The 16467-nt window shown below is 42.1% G+C and overlaps 1 protein-coding gene across 1 annotated transcript; it reads right to left on the bottom strand.

The window, feature by feature from the left end:
* Positions 1-553: 553 nt before the first annotated feature.
* On the bottom strand, positions 554-12137 carry prima1 (proline rich membrane anchor 1). Its single transcript, XM_079640343.1, has 4 exons — positions 11393-12137; positions 10412-10553; positions 7813-7945; positions 554-2801 (listed from the first exon to the last, which is right to left on the bottom strand). Exons 1-4 carry the CDS (start codon positions 11672-11674, stop codon positions 2702-2704), a joined length of 657 nt encoding a protein of 218 aa, XP_079496469.1. The 5' UTR covers positions 11675-12137; the 3' UTR covers positions 554-2701.
* Positions 12138-16467: the final 4330 nt, after the last annotated feature.

The following is a 16467-nucleotide window of genomic DNA, read 5'->3' as shown; positions in this document are numbered from 1 at the left end:
GCATTACCATCAAGTAGCACATCTAAAGCAGGGCAGGCAAACTCTACGGTCCCTCATTCACATTATAATTCATTGACATTCCTCTTCAGTGCTCCTCTGCATCAGCCTGTGGAGTACAGGTTTGTCCCCCTTGTTTGTTTCACATCATTAAAATGTGCAAATTAAAATGGGAACATGTCCATACAATTTAATGTAAGAAGGAAACCACTTCACAGAGGTGTTTCAGAATCTGCTACCATCTTTTAACTTCCTGTTAAAACCCTTATTTTGTAAAATTAATTTGTGTTCTTGCTTGAGCTGCAGAAATCCTTAACAATTTTTTTTGTCACATGAGCATTTACCGAGACCAGAGCGAGCACAATATGCAACCTACAAGTTTTTCTTGTTTGCGTCATTAGGCCCCACGGAGAGCAGTTCATTAAAGATGCACTGTGTGAGACAGACTGAGAACATGTCCTCCACTGCAGGGGGGGGGGGGAGGGGGGGGTACATGGACAGCACAGATCTCTGCCCAAGACGTGGACCAAACAACACAGACAGGACGGGAACAGGCTAAATATAACATCTCATTTTTATCACAGACGGCCAGTTTGTCTGCCATAACATAATAACAGATCTCAATGTGTACATATACCTCTTTAAACACAATAGACTGTGGGTCTGTTGTTATGTACAGTTTTATTTACAACTGAAAAACTCAGCAATGAAATCAACTTATGCACATCTTTCTATCTGCTTGGTATAATGCATAAATTGTGTATGTACTATTGATTGCCATATATACATGAATGGCTTGCTCCATCAACATGACAACATTGACATTATTCTAAATGGTAGCACATTGTTTAAGTTTTACTATGTATAAACATATGTTCTGTCACACTGTACATTAATTAACAGTCCAGAAGGCAGATATTTAATTATGGATATTTACATTCATGCATCCATCATTTCTCTCATATAGGTACATGGTGGGGTATACTGGTAGCTAATATATGTGCATGTTTTAGATGCAAGCATGTGTTTTACCAAATGTCCACAGTTTAGCCAATATCTATACTTAACTGACAGCCACAGAGCACAGCCCACTCTCACTGAGTACACTCATCCGCATGCACACTCACAGACAGATAGACACACACACAAACACGCCCTCACACACGTACACGCATGCACGCACATACACACGCAGATTTAATTTATAAAAGCAGAGTGATGCTCCAGTTCAGCTCAGTTGTGTTTTTCCAGCGGGGATGTGGAGGATGCCGGTGACAGCACTGAGTCACACACACATCCCTGCTGAGGCCATCCTCTGTGCAACCTGATCTCTGGCTATTGGCTAAGTCTCCTGTCTCTCGCCAGTCACAAGGTCAGCCCTGGGCTCATGTCCCCTGTTTCTATAGCGATGAGCTAAGCCCTACTTGACAGATGGAAAAATAAAGATTCAAACAAAGCACGGCTGTGGGCATCTCGCTGACCCCAAGACTCTGAAACAACCGAACGACTTCTGTGAGCAGGTGTAACTTGTAGTGGGGAGCTTGCTTTGAGAGAACTAATCAACAATGGAAACTGCCATTATGATGCGGCACAGAAATAATGTTCAGAAAACACACATTCACATATAGAGACACAAAGAGACCACTGACTTCTGAAGTCTCAAGGAAACAGAGACAAGCATGTCAAACACCCAGAGACAAAACAACTGGTACAAAAACTCTTTGCAGAGCAAGCGCGTTTTCTGCATCAGTGTCTCAACAAACTGACAGCAGGCTTAAAGCATCGGAGCATCACAAATGAATTATACGGTTTATAAATTATTCACTTAAAAAACAGAGCTATCAAGAAATAAAAATAATTCATTAAGTTGTTTGAGATTTGTAAAGATATGAGTAACTTACAAGACAGGTTTTTTTCTTACTTTAAGTAGAAAAATAAATTCAAAAGGTAGATAAGTAATTAAATTGAACAAATAAATGGATGAATGACTGAAGTATATTACATTGAGCATTTTTGGCATGGTAAAATAACCGTCCTTTGTTGATGTCGTTGCTCTTCTTTTTTTTTTCAATATGGATTTCTTTAAATTGCATAGTCATATGAATCCACATCTGAGAGCCAGGACCGACAGGAACAACATGCCTCTCACAAAGCATCTGTCTCAAAAAATGCAGAACAAAAGATGGACAGTGTTGGGACTGGAATATAAAAAAATGTTGCATTCTCTGTAAAAACTGCATGCACGTTATTTATTGTGTATGATGGGCCTCTCCTGTCCTGGGTGCTGTATTGTCTGTTGTTCCTTTGCAGATGTCAACAGTGTGTGAGGTCTGGATCTGCGGCCGACTGGCAGACAGTCCCTCTCCAGCCAGCAGCCAACCAGCCTGTCAGCAACACTTGCTGTTACTAAGAGCATAATGTTCAGCCTGCTGTGCCACTTTCGACACCATGGGGGTTTGTGGATTTTTCACTCCGTCCTTTCTGCCTTGATTTTTTTTCCTTCCATCTTTTGCAGCTCCTCTTGAGCTGAATGGTGTCTTCAGTCCGGGCAACATGCCAAGCAAAGAGGGGACGGTTAACCTATTGGAAAACCTCGGGTCAAACCCTGTTGCATTCTGGGTGAGAGGGGATTGTTGTATTCAGGGGGGGTTTAGGTGAGAGACTGTAATTGTGATGTCACTTCCTGTGTCTATCTGGAGACAGTCTATACCACAGTGTTGTTCGTGCCAATGGCCTTCTTGTTACGGATGCTCATGGCATATTCCCCGCGATTTGTCCCGTTCTCCTCCTTTCGTAGTGGTTTCCTGCAAATAAAGATTTTCATAAAGTCAAGATAAATTCCTTGACAAGACGTTACATCTACCCTCAGCTGAAGGCCATGTCATTAAACAGAGTTTTCTAGACTGTTAACCTTTAGGCTGATTTGATTTTTTGCGCTGCTCCGCTCTCAGCAATCCTTTCTAATAAGGAAAATGTTCAAAGGTCACTTTTGCAAGGAGACAGGAGGAAAATAAACATTGCAACGCAGGGGATACAGCAATTACCTACCCTGACTGGTAGATGCAATCTTCCCCCTAAGTAATGAATATTTTTGTGGCTGTCAAAACAACTTGGGAATAACATCGATACATATACTCCTCCAAACAGGGGGTAGTACTCTGTCCTTTCTTTGAGTACGTTCTGGTGCACACTAGCTGCAACACATGATCCTTGCTTCTACTGAAGAGCAGTATCATTCAATGCAGCCCTTTTCATGCATTACTCTGTGCCTTTGTGGTTATTATATTTGCCCAGTGAACTGTGGCTTCTGCACCGACCCCCTCAGCTGCTCTCCCCTGCTCGGGCTTATGTAACTCGGAGACAGATCTGAATACAGTTAGTACAGTCATTGTCCCACTCAACACTGTACTATGCCTTCATTGCCACAGAGGACCCTTGAGCGACATCTTAGCTCAGCGTCTCCTCTTTTCTCCTCTGCTCTGAAAGCTCTGGCTGGCCAGTGCAACTTTGACAGTCATTCTCAGTCCAGTCCAGCACAAATCTCTTTCCCTTATCGGCCATTGTGCCGCGAGGGAATCCTTACAGTGTGAGATGAGCTCATCTTGTAACCCAATACTACGGTTTGTTATGTTTAATTTTTGGTTGGACTGTGTAAGAGGGAGGAGGATTCACTCTTAAATATATTAATAAAGTGACTGTGTACCCTTTGAGATAAGAAACAACACATTCGTTTTCTACCAAGCAATACATTTAATTTGTAAACATTAAAATCCAATGTTGCTCAATTTAACTAATGAGGTTTAGCTGCTGCAGCCTAGTTGCATTTTAGTCATTACACAATGAAAGTTCAGCAAAAAAATACAAATCCTCAGGACAAGATTTTTCTGCTGCTGTTGTGTAAGATTGTGTTGTATTCTCTCCTTTAAGATCTCAATAAAAATAAGTGAAATGCAAACTTTGTGAGCTTTAAAATGGCTGCATTTTTTATATGGTTAAACATTGGATTGCATTATGCCCCCTCATGTCATTGACAGACTGTCTTACACTCTAAATAAAAATGGACGTCTTATGTAAAATCTTTCAATATCTGTTAGGTCATTTGGCCATTTCTTGGACATAATATGATTGATAGTCTTGTAAATGTACAATTAGGGTGAGTTTTTTGTGTGCACATGCTCATTTGTTGACTGCTGTCAACTAAATTGGTGTGCTGTCTTTTCTCGTTCCTCCCGTGCACTTTCGCCGGTCTGTTTTTGCCACACCTATTATTCAAACGTCTTGTTGCTGTCAGGTTTTTAAACGGTTCCTGTCTTGGCTGTTTTTCAGCTGTCATTTCAGCCCTGTGAACCTCCACCTCCTGTGTTCCAGAAACTCTCATCTGTCAACAAAGTCACTCTCAGAGTCTTTACCAGTCTTTAAAGATTCACTCAAAAAAACAAGAACTGTCACAATGGGGTCGAAATAATAAACACTCTCAGCATGCCTAATCTGTCATTTTTAGCTATGCGAGCAGCATGGATAGGAATTGCAATTTTAGTCTGTCAGCCCTTCGCTTTGTGCCACACTGAAATATCTCAACACCTGACATTTTGCACACATTCATTGTCCCCGGTCCGGATGGCGAATCCTACCGACGTTTATGATCCCCTGACTTTGACTCTATTGTCATGATTTATTTTTACAATTGATTTCTTAAATGTTCCTTTTTTTGTGCATTTTCGTATTTATTTGACAGTTTAGAAACGGGGAGGGAGAAAGTGGGGTATGACATGAAAATAAGGTCCCATGGCCATAATCTAACCCTGGACATTGCGGTTTTAAAGAAGATGAAAATAAATGACAGATTTTTGAACTTCGCAAACTGCATGGAGTTGTTGGGGCTGTTGCAGATGATCTGAGCCAATGGCATTGAGCAAAGTTGTAAACAAAACATGTGGCAATGATGACTAAGACTTCCTGTGGGACTCTGTCAGCTGGGAGGGGTCACAGGGATGAGGACACCAGGGAAACATGGCGGCCATATAGGACAGATGCTGCTTCCGGTGTCCCCATGGGACCCGGGGAAAAACCTCAGAATAGAAACCGCCCAGCCTCAGGATGGAAACACATTTCGCTGCGGGGGAGATGATTGGCCGATGCAGATGCAGCTAGGGGAGTTGGGATATACCAACGTTTTCTCTAAGGGACAGACGGCAGTGTTTACAGCCAGTCTGGGAATTCTACCACTTGGAATAAAACGTCAACAAGGTCAATATTCGTTAAAAGTTATGCAGCATCCTTGCATCTCACCAATTATTTAACTTTTGCCAGGTCTGTATTTCTTCCACTACGTTCTGACGCTGGTGAACTTAGGCCTGCTGGAAGGTGCTCTGGCCCTGTTGGTTGTAATCTCCGCTCAGACTGACCATGTCGCTCTGGGCCGCCACACAGGGCCTCAAGCCGACCTCTACCCAGGCCTTCAATAATAGATGCCATGCTGTTGACACATGGCAGGTGGCAACACAAAATTTCACAGGTTAGATGAATATTTCATATCAAAGCTGTGGAATCACAGCGCACATTCCTGTTTGAAGTTTGGGGAATGGATCATGGTGAAATTGGGACATGTGTTGAGCTGTTTACAATTACTCTAGCCATCTGGAAATTAGAGTAACATGCTATGGTTAAAAGAAAACACATCAAAAACAGACTGTAAAAATCTGTTGCCGGTTTTAATGGTGCTGGTGTAGTAATTTTAAAAATAAAACAGAGGAGATTAATAATGTATTAGTAAATATTGAATTTTAAACCATTTTGCCTGAAAAGTATTTCCCTTGTATTGTATTTTGGATATTCTCTTTGCCCTTGGATAGAGCAGCTGTGATGTATTATCCGTCTTTGGACAAGCCTCCCTGAGCGGTAAGTGATTGGGAAATGCTTCTAGCTTCATTAGTCACTTGGTCTGAGTTTTGTTTGTTTTGGCTTCTTGGACGGCTGACAGCCTGGACTGCAGCATCATGTCTTTAGCTTTGGATGGCACAGCAACACTGAAACGCAGCGTGTGTCTGAATCCTCTCCTCAATGCTTGCACGCACCAGCCTCCCTGGTGCTGTGGACTCTGAATAGAATTGTATGGAAGTGTTTTTCCATCCTAGCCCGTTTGCTTCAGACACATGACTGGCAGACAAAGATTATAAAAAATAACAAAAGGCCAGCAGGGCTGGGACCCGCAGGGCTAGCTCCTCTGCTGTCTGTGGTGCTCAGGCAGGCCCTGGCCCTCCTCCAGCTGATTTTCATTGGGAAAGCCCGAAGCACTGAGGGGCTGCAAGCGCTATATATAACTGGCCATGTTATTCTTGCTGACAAACCCTCTCTCACATTGTTATTGACTCGGACGCTCAATTACTGCCTTTACTTACTTTCGTAGACAACATTTGTCTGTCCTTTTCGCTGTGTTGTTTCCTCTGCCTTCCGCTCAGGAACGATGGATGATTAGAGCATCCGTGACAAATGTTAAAGGGATCACATTTTTTCCTGGACTGCTCTCTTATTGGCTGGTGATTAATGAATGTCTAATGAGGCCAGTCTGGCTGGACATGTGTATTTCTCCCTTCTCAGAGAGGGCAGCTTGGCGTGGCACACAGTCTGCAGTCTAGAGCCCACAGAGCTTCAGGACACGACCCGCTTGCATGTATAAAAGATGTTGCCTGCGACTGAATGACTGCGCAAATTAATTCATAAATAATGACTTGGGTTTGGGGCTAGAGCCCATATTGCAACAACACTTTTCTACCACTGCTGCATTAAAAAAGGTGCCCCTTGGCTACACAGGGGGCTGGAGAATTGCCATAATGAATTCCTGAGCCAACCACTCATTACTTCCACTGCCTGACTTTGCCTATTTGTTGTTTAAAGAAAGGAGAAATATAATTCTGCTGAGGAAAGCCATATGTGGCATACAGGCTTAATACAATTCCATAAAAATAAAAAGGTATGCTATTAAATCAATTTAAACACACATAAATAAAAGATAGAAGTAGCTCCCTGATTTAGCACATACATCCTTGGCTGTTTTCACATGGGTGTGTGGAGAGTCAATGTTTATAGTCATTTTATAGAGTGTGTAAATATGCCAACATGATGTATCTATGTATGTAAAGATGTTGTGAGCTTATGGATGGGTGAACACAAATCCCTGCATGTGCAGTGCTTCGCACGATATGGACGTGTGTGTGAGTGTGTAAAATGTCTGCTAACATTACTGTGGATGTCAGAGTGCATGTGTGAGACGGTGCTGCCTGAATGTCACACAGAGAATTGGGTCTGGGTTGTGCTGCAGTCTAAAACCTCACGCAGTCTTTTCTCTAATAAGCCAAATGGGAGAAATATTTCCCTCTGCCACAGCGGCATCTTGGGATTCCTCTGCTCGCCTCTCGCTTTCATGAATCCAGCTGCTGTTTTAGAAAGCTTTAGACACTTATGCTAATTAGAAATCAACACAGTATATTTTAAAGCCGGATCATAATGCGCCTCGATAAATTAATTGATATGATGTTTCCGGGCGACTCAGTGTAGTGGATCTTTCTCAGTGACATTTACAACCCAGTCCATTATCTAACCTCTGACCTCAGTGTGACCCAGCTGGGTGATGACAGGGTCAGCGTAGCCTCACACACAGGCAGGAGATATAGTACAGTCTAAACATGAGTCAGATTACACATGATGTGTTGGGTAGCCTGCCTGTGATAGATCCTATTTCAATTTGTCCTCACAAAATATTTCAAAGTTCTTACTGAAATACTACAAGAACAGAACAAGACAAGAGTAACATCCAACCTCTTGATGGCCTTGTAGCAGATGATGATGGCTGAGAGGAGGAAGACCACTGAGGCACAGCCCACCGTTCCGAGCACTACGATGTCCATCTCCATCCACCAGGGCCTCAACGAGGGCTCCACGGGCTCTGGCACTGAGAAACAGAGAGAGAAGAAGAGGGGACAGTAGGAGAGGGTCGGAAACAAAATAAATCTGAAAAATAATGAAAAAACAATTATGAGAGCTCAACCCTCAAGATAAAACAATGACTTTTTTTTTGTGATTGCGTTATACAACTTTTCCTCCCAGGTCTCTGAGTTTGGAAGACGTTGTGTCCTCGTCTGTTCTGTAGGTCTTAGGTTCAACGTTCAAAGATATCTAACCCGAGACCATGAATCATTTAAGGTCCCATCAGCCTTCCGTACACCAGCACTCTTGTCCACACCAATTACTGTTGCAGGAACCTCCTGCTCTTTCTACATCAGATCAATGGTGTAAAACCACTCACCAGGAATGTTGTATAACATTATGTGCATCAGCTACTTCGTATCTGTAATGCAAAACTTCTCTCTTCTCTTTCTGCAGCGTTTGATGCTCTCCCAGCATCTATAAATCAGTTTAGTCATGTGCATATCTATCAATCAATGAATGCCGATTTGTTCCAGTTTTGTGCTCCTGAGAAAATACTCTGTGCTGTATATAATAACAAACTTGTAGCTCCTGCATTGACAGGTATGTTGTTATGTATGGGAGGAAGGGGTTTACACCATGGCAACAACTACTCCTTAGTAATGCTGTAGACTATTTTCCAACACAGCACATTTCTAAGAAGCAAATAACAACTCACGGCTTTCCCCGGTACAGCACACTACGTCATAAGTCAGTGAATTTAAAACCTCCTCTCAGCCAAATTTCCATTTTAATCCTGCGTTTTGTCAACCGCTGTAGGATTTAATTCAGTCAGTGTAAGGATCTACTTCATTGTGATATAGCTACACACTAGCTATACACTCCTTTGAAAGGACTTTGGAAACCGTTTTTAGCACACATAGACTTAAGTTACAGTGCCAATTGTATCACTTTTTTTTAAAGACTTCAAGCAGATAGATAAGATCTCAGTCATTGTCCCAGTTTTAGCTATGCATATTCATTGCATTTTTAAAGACTACGGTTAAAGGCAGGATTTCAGCTTTAACTGCTCTGCAAATTGGGCTACGGAAGGAAGATCAGGGTAATTATGCGCTTGTATAGATTAAATTAAAAACTGAAGAAAAAAAACTCCCTTTAAGTGAATTATTCATGGAGTCTCCACCCTCTGCAAACATTTCTGTGTAAAGTTAAAAAGGAATAAAAATTGGCCTGCTTATCATATTTATCCTGATGCGCCGCTGTTTATGGATGCAGCTTTGACAGTTCCACTCGAGCGCTGTCTGTAATTGGGCATTCAAACTCCCACCTTCGATCCTGACAGCATTTATACAGTGACCAACATTTGGAGAAGGGTCTATAACTCTTGATAGGTATCTCACATGTTGAGTCAGGGGGGGGGGGAAGGTCTATTTAAAAATTGACCAAACAGAAATAAATAATTGGAAGTGATTGATTAAAACCTTTACACTGCTGCCTGGTGAGACTGATGATGAAGTGCTCCTCCCATCTCATAATCTTAAGGGCTCAGGGTGAGTGATTCTTAAGAGTCACAGTAATAGCTCAGAATGGCTGAATCATCAGCAACGCCTGTCTCATATCAGCACACTGTTCATTAAGGTGCTTGAGACCTTATACAAATCATATCAACTTTCAGCAAGCAGTCTTATGAAATATGGTTGCCTATATGTCAATGGATTTAGCATCTCAGAGGGAGTGTCGGATGGAAAACTGCTGCAACAGGCAGCAGTTCCTCACAGATATACGTGTATGCTTGTTGTAAACAAGCATTAATACACACACACACACACACACACACACACACACACACACACACACACACACACACACACACACACACACACACACACACACACACACACACACACACACACACACACACACACACACACACACACACACACACACACACACACACACACACACATACACACCCTCATTGCCGCCAGCTCAACTTCAAAATGAAGCTTAGATGGTTGGTTCATTAGATGCTTATCTCTAACAAATTAAAGCTAATTGAATTAACTCATCTGTGTTTTAATCAGGGGTCCCCCGGGGGAAACCCACCACTGAAACTCTGAGCTTGACAGCCCAGCGGGCATGGATTTCACAGGCAGCTGGGTACTCCCGGAGGTCAGACCCGGCATAAATGAGTCCTGTGTTCAGCTGTCAACATCCTGCTGGCTCTATCACACGCACAGACACACACGTGCAAAACAGTGCCCATGCACGGGGGCTCGCACAGTTATCTCAGGGGGTTGATGGTATATTTTTCTTTTTGAGCATAAAAGGAAACACTTCACGTAAAAACGGTCAGATTAGCCAGTTGCTTGACACCTGCGTTTGGCTTGGAATGAGATCCTACTGTGGGGCGAGAGCAGACTCAGAGTGAGACAGGCCGACTTGGAGCGAGACATGTGTGAAACCTGGGAGTGAGAGCTGGGAGTCCTACCTGTGGTGCCCAGTAGCCGTGGAGGAGGCGGAGGAGGTGGCGGAGGAGGAAGGGGGGGGTATCTTCTACAGTGGCATGCCAGCTGGCACTGTTCGCTAACTTTCTCCGCCACAGTCTGTGAGCATGACCTCTGGAGTTCTCCCTTATGGTGAGGAAGAGGAAGAGAAAGAGAAAGAGAAAGAGAGGGAGAGGGAGAGAGAGACATTGAAATTACTGTGGCACTGTCCTTCAGTGCATTACTCATGAGTGCCATCAGCACAACACTGTGCATCACAAATGTAGAGGCTTGAACACTCAGCAGCCTCTCAGTTAGCAGCCCTGTGGATATCCTCTCTGCATTATTTTCCTATGTTGTTGTCACTGGGGCTGCTGTGTATGTAGTACATGCAGAATAGTATCGGGTCTATGGCTGCAGCACGCTCCCTGTAAGAAACCACCCACCAACAGAGTGGGCAGCAGGCTGCCCCGAGGAGTGTGCGTGGGTGGACTTGGAAACTCAAGCAGATCACATTACACATGAACCCTGGCAACACTGCGTGCGTGTGAACAGCTCACCACTATCTGTAGGCAGCAGCGTGGGGCAGAGGTTAGAATACTCATCAGTAACATATGCCTGATGCAGGGATCCCGGTGGGATAACTGAATATTGTTATCAAAAACACAGTTGGCTACTCCATGTTCCCTCTACAAAAGAAAAGTGTGTGTGTGCATAGCTATATGTCTTGCTGGAAACTCTACACATGCCTGCCCGTCAGTATTTCCTAAACACAGGTGAACTGGTGATCTCAACATCTGGTGTAAACAAACAAAGCACTGCATTGCATAGATATTATAATAATATAATGAGTATATACGTTTCTTGAAAAAAATCTATCAGTTATACAGTTGTTATCCATCAGTAAATCAACTCCAGTTACATTATAGTGTGACATAATCTCATGCGTAAATTGACTAAGTGGAGCGGCTGAACCTGATCCTTACCTGGCATGAGAGTAAAAACAGTGAGAGAAGGCAATGACCGAAGAAAAAAGGCCAAAAACTTAAAGTAAATGGCATTAGATCTTGGACCAGCATTCCTCTTGCGCTGTTCTCGAAGATATTAGGCAGGGGTTCCAACAAATAAATGCAGTATACATAGGCTTGAACTGTTTGGGAAATAACCATCCACCCTGTCCAGTTCAGCGGCGATATCTGTGACAAGCGTCTCCAGAAATAGTTTATGCCACAATCATTTTCCTCTTGAAATCCCGTTGTTGATAGCATAGGACAGGCGAGCCGGTGGAATGAGTAGCAATCTCGATAATTCACATCTCGAAAGTAGTTTTTTTCTTATTGGCACTCAGATAGCGACCTGAATCACGCCGCTACTCCGTGCAATGTGAGGGCGGTAGATGGCCCGTACCTTACATCCCTCCTCGGCTGCAAGCATGAGTGCAAATGGGCCACTCAAGCCATCGAAGTTGAAGGGAAAAAAAGCGAACAGAGAGAGATCCTCAGGAATATCGTGCGGCAGGATTCCTCACAATAGGATCACACATCCCCTCAACTTATCTAGGCTGAACACTGTATGGGCGAGTCCGGAGGGCAGAGCCGAGGGTTAAACTGATGCATCCCCCTCTGTGCCAAAATACATTTTATACGGGAGCATCACCACCGCGCACTTGATGCAGCGCTCACATCAGCTCATCCTGACAGCGTGTGCTCAAACAAATTCACCCTCCGCTACTCATAAAGTCCCCCCTCCTCTTAAAAAAACCCCACAGGAGGTGGTTATGTAGGCGTCGGTAATGTCAGCGGTTTGTTTGTGTTTGCTTGTTTAGGTTGGATTTGTTTTTTTTAAATAGTGGTCCAGGCAGAAAGTATAGCCCACAATGCGTGGAGGCGAGTCCGTAAGGATGACGCGTACAAGACCGAATTAAAGTCAAGTAGAGAGAGATGGAGAGAGCGCTTGAGACGCCTACCGACTGAAAACACTGCCGCATGTTTGATTTGTGCCTGCAAGAAGAACACTCAATGGTCCAATGTCCCGAAGTAGGTTGAGATAAACAATACTGATGTAACCTGGCATTCACTGCTAATGCTCAACTGCAAAGACATTTATAAGATATTTATTAGATGTTTCTTTTCCAACCAGAGCTTCATTTTATTTATTTTTATTTTGTAAAACCATCATGGTGAAATGGTTTATAGGATGTGATGCTTTAGGCCAAAGTGCAAAAATAATCAGACTGAAATGGGTAGTTGAGCAGAGTTGCATAATATTGATGGTGGTCTACTCTTTACAAGGCACAGTTATGAAATTACCCCACAGCCCACAGCCATGGACAGAGAGAGACAAAGTGACATTCTCAGTTTACTGGAAGTTACTAAAACACATAACTGACAGTGGCAATAAAACCCTGTGTTTATCTTGGTGCAAATAAGGGAGGCAAATAAGAAGGATGGTTTTGGATCTGAGTGAAATAATTCATCCTGTTAGAAAACAAAATAATTCAACTAACTACCAGCACTGAAAATTGGATACTTTATTGATCAACTCAATTTGCATAATACAGAAAATGTATTGATTAGTAGGCCTATTGTGATAATTGTTGATTGTCCAAAAGCTGCAAAGTGTACCAATTTATACCAAAAGGTATTTTGTAATTGGGAGTTATAGTGCATCCGGAAGGTTTTCACACCCCTTCACTTTTTCCACATTTTGTTATGTTACAGCCATATTTCTAAATTGATTAAATGTATTTTTTTCTCAACATTCTAGACACAAAACCCCATGATGACAAAGTGAAAAAAGTTTTAAAATAATTATAAGTTTTAAAATAATTGTTGCAAATAATTAAAAATAAAAAACTCAAATATCACATAAACATAAGTATTCACACACCCTTTACTCAATACGTTGTTGAAGCACCTTTGGCAGCAATTACAGCCTCAAGTCTTCTTGAGTATGATGCTACAAGCTTGGCATACCTTTTTAGGCAGTTTCTCCCATTCTTCTTTGCAGATCGTCTCAAGCCCCATCAGGTTGGATGGGGAGCGTCGGTGCACAGCCATTTTCAGATCACTCCAGAGATGTTCAATCGGGTTCAAGTCTGGGCTCTGGCTGGGCCACTCAAGGACATTCACAGACTTGTACTGAAACCACTCCTTTGTTATCTTGGCTGTGTGCTTAGGGCCGTTGTCCTGCAAAGGTGAACCTTCGCCCCAGTCTGAGCTCCAGAGCGCTCTGGAGCAGGTTTTAATCAAGGATCTCTCTGTACATTGAAGCGTCTTTGAGCACCTGTAAAAGCGCTAACAAATTAAATCTATTATTATTATTATTATTATTATTATTACATTGCTGTATTCATCTTTCCTTTGATCCTGACTATTCTCCAAGTTCCTGCCGCTGAAAAACATCCTCACACCAGGATGCTGCCACCACCATGCTTCACTGTAGGGATGGTATTGGCCAGGTCTGGTTTCCTCCAGACATGATGCTTGGCATTCAGGCCAAAGAGATCAATTCTGTTTTCACCAGACCAAACTATTTGTATTCATCATGGTCTGAGAGTACTCTGGTGCTCCATGGGGGCTTTCATGTGCTTCCTTCTGGCCACTCTACCATAAAGGCCTGATTGGTGGAGTGCTGCACAGGTTGTCCTTCTGGAAGGTTCTCCCATTCAGTTTGGTTTGGGCGGCCAGCTTTAGGAAGAGCCGTGGTGGTTTCAAACATCTTCCATTTGCAAATGATGGAGACCACTGTGGTCGTTGGGACGTTCAATGCTTCAGACATGTTTCTGTACCCTTCCCCAGATCTGTGCCTTGATACAGTACAATCCTGTCTCTGAGGTCTACTGTCAATTCCTTGGACCCTCATGACTTGGTTTGTACTCTGATGTGCACTGTCAACAGCGGGACCTCATATACAGGTGTGTTCCTTTCCAAGTCATGTCAAATATATTTTATTTAACACAGGTGGACTCCAATCAAGTTATAGAAACATTTCAAGGATGATCAGTGGAAATGGGATGCACTTAAGCTCAATTTTCAGTGTCAAAGCAAAGGGTGTGAATACTTATGTACATGTGATATTTCATTTGATTATTTTTAACACGTTTGCAAAAAAATCTTTAAGAACGTTTTCACTTTGTCATTATGGGGTATCATGTGTGGAATATTAAGAAACAAAATTAATTTAATCCATTTTGAAATAAGGCAGTAACATAACAAAATGTGAAAAAAAAGTGAAGGGGTATGAATACTTTCCGGATGCACTGTATATATTTATGTTTTTGGTTGTTGATTGGACTTATAAGACATTATTGAGACCTTTCTTTGAGATTTAGGAAATGACGATAGGCATTTTTGACTATTTTATTACTTTAATTTTCTCACTTTGATCAATTGTGACAGAAATGTATGCTTTGTCCCTACACAGTTTTTATTCTTTCTCCATACTAGCTTCAACAGGGATCTTGTTGTTGAGCACCAGCAACGGCCCTTTACCTGTTAAAAAAAAATTGGCACCTCAACTGCTTGAAGCTTTGCAGCTCAGTTTCTCTGCTCAGCCAACACTGCTCGGGTTGTATGTCAGTCTCATTGCTTATTCATGTTTCATACATCCATAATCATTTGTTGTGCTCCTCTGTTTGAAAGTATTGCTGGTGGCTTAAATAGCAGAAGTGACAGCCAAATGTGTCACAGCCTGCTTATTCCAAATAACACAAACAGCGTTTAAGCCAACTATTCAAACAACTTTGGCTTACCATCAATGGATTGTAGCCCTACAGTCTTTTGATGCGGCTCAGCATTTATCACATCTCTTGCCTATCAAAACACTCTTCACAGGCAGTAATGGGGTGAGCTAATGCACAAGAGCTGTGAATGGCTTTTAGAGTGGAAAATCCACATCTGCTGCTGAACTGCATTTGAGCTTACAATGCAGAGATTTTCCAGAGTTTCTAAAAAGTGCACAACAAGGCTGGTTTTTTTCTTGGTGTGCCTGGCAGTTCAGTTCATCCATCCTCTCCTACAGTCTGTCCCAGTATTGATTATCTGACAAGAGGAAAGCACTACATCCTCCTGGTTCCTTCCTGCTGCCTCAACTCATTCCAACTAGCAGCAATCTACCACAACATACATCAAGGTCCTTTTAAACTCAGATAAGAAAACCTCTTAATGAAATTACTGTGGTCTTTCAGTGTGATTATTCCAGCCAAGATACTTAATCAACAACTCTGCAAACAAATAGAGCCCAAAATATTACATGCATCCAACAAATGGAGCTTTTAATACCCAGTATCATTTGAGGAATATTGATGTTTAGAGACAATTAACTCCACTGCATTTATCTTGACGATCTGTATATTTCTAATTTATTTTAAAAAGGCCAGCTTGGCTGTATCATAGTAGAGGTAGATTGCCATCTAGTGGGAAAGCATGGCAACACAAGACATTAGGGCACTATACATTCATTCAACGGGATAAGTTAAGTTGTTAAAAGGGCAGAAAGTGCATTTTTGTTTCAAGTAGAATTTTTGCTTTACTAGATTTATATTTTATATTTTCTAGTTATTTATTGTAAATTAGTTTGCATGTATTCCTTATATATGGCTAGCCTTTCTTGCGTTGTCACAATTTAAATATATTAAAAAAAAGAAAAAGCTTTGGTCTAAGGTCTCTTTTTCTATGACCATATTTGTATTTATTTGTCCAGATCCAGATTGAGAAGTGATAGAGGGGACATAACATAGCTTACAATAGAACATGTGCACTAATGTTTGCAGCTTGAAGCGCTTCTGCCAAGGAGCTATACAGACAGTCAGTTTTCAGTCATATTAAAACTCCACTGGACTTCTGCTATATACATTGTATGTCACATTAGTTTATAGCATTACTGTGCATCATAGAAGACCATCAACACTCCCTGTTTGCAGCCTTTTCACATTGCAGTTTGCCTCTTTAATACAAAAAAAATGCAGCTTACAAATCTTTGGTGCAGCAGTGAAAAGTTACACTTATAGTTGTATTTTGGTGTGTGGCAGCTCCCATGACCCTCCTAAATTGGATTAGAG

The sequence above is a fragment of the Notothenia rossii genome (assembly GCF_949606895.1).
Source record: "Notothenia rossii genome assembly, chromosome: 7".
Classification (NCBI taxonomy): domain Eukaryota; kingdom Metazoa; phylum Chordata; class Actinopteri; order Perciformes; family Nototheniidae; genus Notothenia; species Notothenia rossii.
Note: the sequence above shows the minus strand (reverse complement) of the source record. Positions and strands in the feature narration are given on the sequence as shown.

Coding starts and splice junctions, on each gene's coding strand:
- prima1 (XM_079640343.1), bottom strand. CDS start 11,674: ATGCTATCAACAACGGGATTTCAAGAGGAAAATGATTGTGGCATAAAC. Junction 10,554..11,392: donor TGTTTTTACTCTCATGCCAG/GTAAGGATCAGG, acceptor CCTCACCATAAG/GGAGAACTCCAGAGGTCATG. Junction 7,946..10,411: donor ACGGCTACTGGGCACCACAG/GTAGGACTCCCA, acceptor TCTGTTTCTCAG/TGCCAGAGCCCGTGGAGCCC.